The sequence below is a fragment of the Phaseolus vulgaris genome, chromosome 5 (genome assembly GCF_051622355.1).
Source record: "Phaseolus vulgaris cultivar YP4 chromosome 5, ASM5162235v1, whole genome shotgun sequence".
NCBI lineage: Eukaryota > Viridiplantae > Streptophyta > Magnoliopsida > Fabales > Fabaceae > Phaseolus > Phaseolus vulgaris.
In genome coordinates, this window is record NC_143502.1 from 33,689,723 (window position 1) to 33,699,284 (window position 9,562).

The 9,562-nt window shown below is 26.1% G+C and overlaps 1 protein-coding gene across 1 annotated transcript; it reads left to right on the top strand.

The window, feature by feature from the left end:
• The first annotated feature begins 7,901 nt into the window (after positions 1-7,901).
• LOC137834324 (early nodulin-like protein 3) lies at positions 7,902-8,741 on the top strand. Its single transcript, XM_068642383.1, has 2 exons — positions 7,902-8,085; positions 8,299-8,741. Exons 1-2 carry the CDS (start codon positions 7,902-7,904, stop codon positions 8,739-8,741), a joined length of 627 nt encoding a protein of 208 aa, XP_068498484.1.
• The last annotated feature ends 821 nt before the right edge of the window (positions 8,742-9,562 follow it).

Here is a 9,562-nt window from a genome sequence, read left to right on the forward strand (position 1 = left end):
AAGGTATCATTCAACGCGCTAAATAGTATTACTTAATTATTTATTTTTGAAATTTTTTTTTCAACTCTCTCAGTATCACTCTGTACTGAAAATAATATTTATATTGTATTTTTCAACTCTCTCAGTATTTTTAAAGAACAACTCTGTGTTAAAAATAAATAAATATATTAATGGTGTATTTCTCCCATCTCAATGTAATAGGTACCATTAAATTAGTCTTTCTTTAATATGCCATTAATCTCGAATCAGAATTTTGTGACAAAATTATATGTACCAGTGTTCTATATAATAATGATAATAATATTTTTTATGTATTTAATTTAATTTAATATTCAGGTTTTTACTCGAAATTGTTTGTTTAGAATATTTTCTTACTTCTCAGTAACAATCTCGAAATAGAATAATATCGTTATATAAAATATTTATATAATAATTTGGCATCACATGTAAAGGTAGGTTAAGTCATAGATCATAATCCGTTCATAATCAATCATTGTTTGAATTATGGAATCATTTATTTGAAAAACCAGTCCAAAGAAAAATGTTGTGACACCTTTGCATGTATCTGGCAATCCATGATTTACAGAATAATACACATCCTTTTTGTATTATTGTTATTTTTTTTACATGACATTCAAAATTTTCAACATAAATTGATTACATAATTAATCAAAAGGTTATATATATATATGCTATTATAGATTGAGGTAGAACATGAATGTTTCTTGTTGAGTATTATGTTAAGGGAAAACATTGCAAAAAGTATAAAATTATTATTTGTCTAAGAGTCTCTAACTAACCTAGCTAGGTTGGGATATTCTTCACTTCAAAGCTTGACATTTAAGTGTTGTCATTAATATTCATCGTTCCAAATGAAACAAACAATATGGCAGGTAATTTGATTGTTTGTATGTCGTTGTCTGATGGCATTAATTATGAGAGGATGAAACTATAATTTTATATATTTTCTGTTTTGATCTGGAAATGCTTAGAACTAAACCTTTCTTTCATTTGTTAGTGTGAATGATTTCTCTATCTTTTTTAGTAAACTGTTTTTCAATTTTACATTATAAAAAGAAAATATAAGGCAAATTCGTTCTACATCTCCTCCATACCTTCTCTTTCTAAGTCCATATTTTTTTAATTCCAACTTTACACTTCGGAATATATATTAGAGTTTTCTGTTAGTTGTAAAATTGGTTACACCTTACTATAATATCTAATTTTGGATAGTACAATTCTGAAGGTAATTTTGAATCCATAAATATATTATGAATTGTGTAATTCATAATACATTTTAAAATTACATTTTGGATTGTATAATCTGAAAGGTATTTTTTTATCCAGAAATAACTTTTGGATTTTACAATCATATATATATTAGTAAGGAGTATTACGAATTCTACGATTCGGATTTAAAAATACCTTTCGAATTTTGTAATTTGAAATTAATTTTTTTAAATAAAAAATATATTTCAAATTGTAGAATGCATAAGGTATTTTCGAGAAATATCTTCCAAATTCAACAATACCATGAAAGCCCAAAAAAATTATGGATTTTTTGTAGGGAGTTTTTTCTTGCACCTCTACGTTTTTTCTTCCTGCACCCTCACAATATTATGCAAAGACAAAATTATCCTTATTATTTTCTAAAAACCCTAAAACACACTATCCACACTCTTTCTTCTTCTTTTTTCTTACGCACACCACATTTGTCTTTCTCTATGACGACTTCATCTCATCACAGAGTGAACCATGAGGCACGTTTCACTTGGTGGTGGTTCAGTGGTGTCTCTTCATCTCATCCCTATTGTTTTTGTTTTCCATAATCATAATTCCACAACATAGTCCCGGATTGAGTGATCCAAAATTTTCCTGAATGAGTGTGTTCGAAAGTTCTCCGGATTGAAATGCATTTTGTAACATAATCCTGGATCCTAATTTCCAAGAACCTAAAAATACCATAATTATCCAACCTCTTGAAAAAACTCAGTTCTTGCCTCTAAAAGCTAACTAATACTTCGCTACTCACTCTTACACCTTACTCCGTGTAGTTAAAATGAATCTTCACCAACTGGACCAATCAAAAAATAAAAATAAAAAAAACGATGAAAAAGTAACTCTAAACTATGTCCTTTTCAAATAAAAGACCAAAACTAGTTTGGGAATTTTAAAAATTATGAAGGTATTGGAAAAGAAACGTAGGCGTGCAAGATTTTTTTATTTTATTTTATTTGGATCCGTGAATAGAGTGACGATACATAGATGAATTCGAATCTTCCAATCATTGGCTTAAAAAAATAGAGCAATAACGGGATCAATGGATAAAACTCAAATAAATATAAATGTGAGGATGTCATGTAACCAAATCACGATGTTATCAAGTGTCACATAGAAAAAATATTAAAGTAGTTAAAATGATTTCATCAGGATTAAAAATAAAAGTTGTATACTTGACAAAACTATAAACAAAACAAAATATATTCAGATTAAACAGTAAAATATAATATGTTTATAATAACAAAGTAGTTTTTAAGAAACAAAATGTAACATATTTATAGAAAGGAAAACAAATATTTATGACAAAATAATATAGGTTAATTATTTGTTTTCTTATATGGATATGATATATACTTAAGATAATAATGTATTTCTTTTTATATTTTATTATTATTATTATTATTGTCGGTATATTTATTATTATCATTTTTTTAATTTTTATTTTCACTATCATCATTGTCATTATTATTACAAGTGGGAACACAGACACTGACGTAAATGTGTATCAGTATCTGTATTTTTTATTTTTATTATTTATATATAATTATATTTAATATTAAAATTAAATAAAGGATACACACTTATATTATCGGTATAAATTTATAGTTTATTTTAATAAATACGAATACATGTAGGAAGACACATAAATTTTATCAAAACATAGCTAACATAATAGTAATATAAATGGTAAATTTACCGATTATTCAATTCAATTTTATTTTGATTAAATATAAATTTTAATCAAATTAAATAATTTTTACAATACAGATTGCCACCAATAAAAATAAAAATATAGCATGGAGCACTAATAACATTTTTGTTAACTGCATTTTTTTTATTGATTGAGTCAAATGTCAAATAGATGTCAATCTCATTTATGAAACAATATTTCTCATATAAATAGTGTTGCTTCTCTTTTCTCTATAATTCTTCTTCGTGAATTCATTTTTCCTTTCTATTTTCAACATTTAGTCTTCAAATTTGTGTTTGTTGTTCTAGTGTTGATATTTTATCACTTATATTTTCCAATTCGTTATGTAATCTATTAAAATATGGAAAAATATTAAACATCAAAAAAATATTTAAAAAATTATAAAAATTAAATATTTATATTTACTTTTAATTAGATAATTTTAAAATTCTAAATAATTTTTTTACATAAGAGTATATAATTTTTTAATACTATTTTTTTTGTAAAACTACAGTAAAGAAAGTTAAGTTAGTAAATAATAAGATAAACATAGAAGGGTGTTGATATATTAATTTCAAGTAAATTTCATATTTGTTGACAATATTAATTTTATCTGCTAAGGAACTTATGTAATATTTCTTTATCATAAAATTTAAGAAAAAAAAAGAGAAAACACCCTAAATATGAAATTGATAAATTTTAAATGCAAATGATAACATTATAAAAGATTTTCTTTAACTGATTTCATAATATTGTTTTTGCCGATAAAAAAAACCCACATATTACAACACAATAAAATTAAAAATTTATAACTATTAATAAAACATAAAAACATACTATCAATTTATTCCTAATCTTTATTCCTCTCTCCAATTGTTTTCTCTCTTTTTTCTTATAAATTTTATTATATTTTTTTTTTGTAATATATCAGTTTTCCACAAAATCAAGATCTTGCTACAAAATTTTACATTAGTTAATTATCATCAAAACAATACATCAAGATAAACTCACAATTTTTTGTATGTTTCATTGTTACTTATAATAAAACAATTGTGATTAAATTTTAAATAAAAATGGAATTTGAAAAATGCCGATAACACTCTTCTAAAAACACTTTTTTTAATGGTTTAAATTTATTTAAAACTACAAATTCAAGATAAAAAATAATTAAATAGAATTTGAGTTTCATGTTTTTTTTTATAATTTTTAATATTTTATCAATTATGGGTAAAAATATATATATTTGGTAATAGTTAAAATTTATTTAAAACTACAAACTCAACCGAGAAAATTAAATAGAATTTGAGTTTCATATTTTTTTAATAGTTTTTAATATTTTATCAATTATCGGAATTAAACCAACATTTTTCCATTAGGTCTATGCACAACCAATAATACATGACAATCATGAGAACACATGTGACACCATTAACCAATAAACTAAAAATTCATCCTCAATTGTTCAATCAACTTTAATCATGAAAAATATTATATACAAAAGAAAATAAATGCAATGAAATATGCTTCTATTTTATTCGCCTTGGACCCGTATAGAGACCCATTTAAATTGTTTGTTCCTATATTTCACATCAAATAGGTTACCGCTCTTAACAATGTTCCTTCGCGTTAGAACCTTGCGATTAGGGGAGTGAGCGTGACAGCTAAACAATGCCTTAGAGTTTAGTGTCTTCCTCTTTTTACTCTTTTCTAACTTAAGCTTATCCCTATTTTAAAATTATGAATAAGTAATAATAAACTAAGAAAAAAAGAAAAAAAAAGGGAGAAAAACACGATGATATACCTTCTCTATATAATGTTCTCTGGTAAGCAAACCTAATTTGAAGGTGGTCTTAGAATCATAAATTTATGAAAAGTTAAGATGATTGTAATATCGAAAATCAAAACTTAAAAGAAGAAAATATAGAGGAAGAACAAAGATAGAGAAATGGTTATGACAGAAAACTAGAAACTCAAATTGGAAGTAACTTTTCTATAAAATATGAGGAAATGAGAATATAGTTTAGTTAATGCTATGTATGATTTTTTTTTAAATCCATAAAATTGTTATCGAAAAGCATCTTATGAGGACTTTTATCATGTACCCTCAGTCTCCTCTTGTTGATTCCTTCTTATCTCTCTAGTCACATGTTTCAATCACAATCTCAGAAGACAAATGTCAATGTCAAATTAGTGTTTCACAAATTGAAATGCACATAAAGATAATCATCGGTTGTTGTGATGGTGCATGCAACTCCTTTTGTCGAGTCTTTCCCCTCCCTCAAGTCACAAACTTAACTTCAATTACAATTTCATAAGACAAAGGTCAAATTAGGGTTTCACAAAGATTAATCCAAACATAGAAAAAGAAAAAGAAGTGAGAATGAAATTATGATTTTACATGGAAAAGGAAAGGAAAAAGAAAAAAAAAGTAGGAAGTAGGGTAAATAAAGGATGTGGGAATTAGGCACGTGAAAAGGTAAGAGAGAGAGTGAGAAGTAGGATAAGTGGTTTTTGTGTAGGGAAAAATCATAAAAATTGTTTCTTAAATCAATTTTAATTTAAAAACTGCTACAAAGTGGAGAGAGAAAAGAAAAGAAAGTGGGAAGTAGGATAAAAAGAAGAATGTGAGAATTAAGTAGGTGAAAAGGGAAGAGAGAGAAGATGGAAAGTACGTCACCTGAACACAGTGAGTGTATCTTTCTCTTTCTTTCTTTCTTTCTTTCTTTCTTTTCTTTTCTAATTCTTTTCTTTTCTTTTTGTCTTTCTGTTGTTATTTTAAAATAAAGAATTAAGGAAAGAGTGGGAAAAATACTTTGCATATAAAAACTGTCCATTAATATTAATTTAAAAAAATTTAAAAATAATTTTATTTTTTATGTAATTCATATGAAATGACAAATACTAATAAAATGAGATATATTAAATAAGGGTAGAATTAGAAAAAAATCTGTGTACACCAAAAAACGGTTATAAAGAAGAATCATCTTTATATAGGCATATAGATTATTATTATTATTATTATTATTATAATAGTTGTTGTCTTCATTTTTTTATTGTAATTATTGTTAATATTATCAATTTTATTATAATTTTTGTCATCTCACTTCTTTTTTTCATAATTTTATTATTTATTTCCTTTTTTAAGAGTGACAATTTTAGAATATAAATAATTCATAGTTAAAATCTTATAACTAATTTGATAATAATTTAGAAATTATTTATTAATAATAGAAACTAATTTAGAAATCAAAATTTTTTTAGTCTCTAAAATAGTATCTAATTTAGTCAATATAACAACTAATTATGTTTAGTCTCTAAAATTGATATTGATTTCTGTTTAATGATTTTCTGGTAGTGAAGTTGAGTAGATTATAGAAAGAAAGTATGTTTTTGTTAATGAGTTGAAGATAAAAAAAACAAAATAACGGTCATGTTATTTTGTTAATGAAAAATATAAATGGCAAAATCCATAAAGAAAAAAAAACATTTTAAATACTCAATTCTTATAAGATACTTAAAAGAAAATTAAACCTGGTCACTTAAACCATCACAAACTATTATTACTACTATTATTGGGTATTTATCGCGATACACATTAAATATTGAAAAAAATTAATCTTATTTATATAACTTATAATATTTTTACTTGTAAATCTATCGTAGCCCATCCTAAATAAATACTTAACATTTTGAATAATGATATATAACATATATTTAAACATTATATTTATTATCATCTCTATATTTATTTTATCTTTTTTTTCTTCAAATTTTCACCGCTGATTTGAAGTTTAAAAAAAATTATTCAAATGCTAACCCTAAAAAAATATTGAGTAAAAAACAAAACTATACCCGTTATACTCAAAGATATGAGGAGATTAAAGACGCAAATAATGATAAAACAAACTAAATATCAGAATTTGAATTATAACTGTTTAATTAAGCTCGTTGTAACACGTGAATTTGAAAATGAAGATTTATATATTACTCAATTGAAAAATCATTAAAATAACATTTATTTTGCAAAGAAAAACTGTCAATTGATTTATATTTATCATCTTCAATCATGAGAGAATTAATGAAGCATGTGATGCTTCATATTCATACAATTACTAAAATATCACAAAATCTATTAAAAAAAGAATACAACAGATATTTTATCCTTTTTAAACTTAGAAGTTCTACAAATTTAATTAAATGTTGTTAAATCTTATTACCCTCCTAAAAATATATTGATTATCTTAACTAAATATCGTAAAACATATTCATATTATTTAGAGTTTATTTGGATGAGAGAATAAAATATTAATAATAAGGAATAAAAAAAAGAAAAGAAAGAAAGAAAATTATTAACAATTAAAGGATATAAAGGAGTTGAAAGTTTATAGAAATATTGATTTGATAAAAGTGAAAAAATGTTAACAAAAGTTTTTTCTGTCAAAGTGTAAATTATCCTGGAAATAAAACATTAAAATACTAAGGATATCACATGTTAATGTTATGAAAAAAAAATTCATTTTTCTTCCATTACTTTCACTTGTTTTTTTTTTCTTCTTTGGAGGGGTTGAAGAAATAGTGTTCTCAAAACTACGACCTTCTATATTACTATATTAAACACTCCAAAAAAGGAAGAAGCAATAAAGTCCTAATTAAATATTATAATAACAAAATGTCTTTAAAATTTTAACGAGTGTAAATAGTTATTTCTTAAAATAATAATATAATATTTTTTAACATATGAAGAGAATTTGAAAAACATGTGAGAGTGGTAAAACAGAAAAGAAGTGATATAACGTCTTTTGCATGGAATACGCAACTTTGAAACCAGATATCCATATATTATTCATAACGATCACCCCTAACCTTTCATCTTTCTCTTTCTCTTTCTCACTCTCTTCAATCCCAAGATTAATTTTTCTATCTCATGGCAATGGGGTACTCTAAGAACGGATTTCTCTTGCTCCTATCTATGTCCATTTTCTTTTCTTCACCATCTCCAGCAATGGCATGCACATTATTTCAAGTTGGTGGCAAAGATGGTTGGGTCCTCAACCCTTCACAAGATTACACTCACTGGGCCCAGAGAAACAGGTTTCAAGTCAACGACACTCTTTGTAAGTCAAACTTACTTCTCTTTTCAACCCTAAAACACTACACAAAAAATAGGTCTAACAATTGTTAAGATAGATTTGATAACTTCTTAAAAAATGAATTTAAAAGTTTTAGAAATAAATTTTAAATTTAATTTAGTAAATTGATCTTAATTTTAATAAATTTATTGTTTGCTTTTTTTACCTTAATTATGTCTTTTTGGCGGTGACATGCAGTTTTTAAGTATAGGAGTGGGTCTGATTCAGTTCTGGTGGTAAAGAAGGAGGATTACGATTCATGCAACACCAACAACGCCATCCAAGAGATGGACGGTGGTGATTCGAAGTTTACTTTTGTGAAATCAGGTCCTTTTTTCTTCATCAGTGGCAACGCTCAAAACTGTCAACGTGGTCAAAAGCTAACCGTCGTCGTTTTGGCCGTCAGACAAAACAAACACACTCACTCACTTTCTCCGTCAGCAACACCGTCTCCGGCGGAAGCCGAAATACCCTCAGAAAATGGGCCATCTCCTAGCTCGGATGTTAGCCCATCAGGCCCAACTTCTTTGGTGCCGTCTCTGCCCAAACATTCGAGCTCTACGAGGTTTAGGAGTTCGGTTGGTGTGGCTTTGGGTGTTGTTAGCGTTGGGGTGGGCTTCTTCTTCATCCCCTTGGGCTAGTTTTCATGTTAGTGGGCCTCTGTTGTAGATACACCCACTTTGTTTCTTGACAAATCTGTTTGGGCTTTTGAACTTTGTTGAGTTTGTTTTATCTTTCTGAAGTAAAAATATTGTTTTTGGTTTTTATTTGGAATATTTTTCCTGCACTTCTATATCTTTCCCTTGCACCTTCATTCCTTTTATTAATTTTAACAATATCATTTTAAATATGCTGAATAGTGGGATATCTTATTTTTCATTTTCAAGTAATGGTGATTGTTTGAGGTGACTAATGGTTAATGTCAGTGATAAAGATAAATTTTGTGATATTTTTAATGAGATTGATTGTGTTTTTCTTCTTTTATTTATTTTTTTTCATTTTTTTGGAAGTCTTTAAATAGAATAAAAAACTATAGAGATACAAAGATGAAGTATAAAACTAAAAAAAATTATCATCATATTACAGAATGTTGAATACAAGAATCTTCTTGTCAATCTTCTTACAAACTTTCAAACTATGGGAAGAGAGATATGTGATGGAGTGTAATTGAAATTATTTAAAAAAATAAAATTATGTTTCTTTTAAAGTTATTTAAAATAAAATAAAATTAACTTTCCATAATTAATAAGAAGAAGTAAGAGGAGTGTATAGAGGCAAAGGGAGAATTTGCCTTTTCATTTTCGAGCACCACTATCCCTTGGACTGAAATATCATCATCTACAATAAATTTCCTTTGAATAAAGTTGGATGGTCTATTTTGGTTTGTGGCCAACATGTTGACGAGTCGTCACAGAGGTGGAATTGTGGTTGTTGTCTTTCGGATCAGAGTTGTTTTTTTGGG

Excerpts from the sequence above, each read along its gene's own strand:
- LOC137834324 (XM_068642383.1), top strand. The coding sequence starts at position 7,902 with ATGGGGTACTCTAAGAACGGATTTCTCTTGCTCCTATCTATGTCCATT. Across the intron at positions 8,086-8,298 it reads TCAAGTCAACGACACTCTTT|TTTTTAAGTATAGGAGTGGG; the intron begins GTAAGTCAAACT and ends GGTGACATGCAG.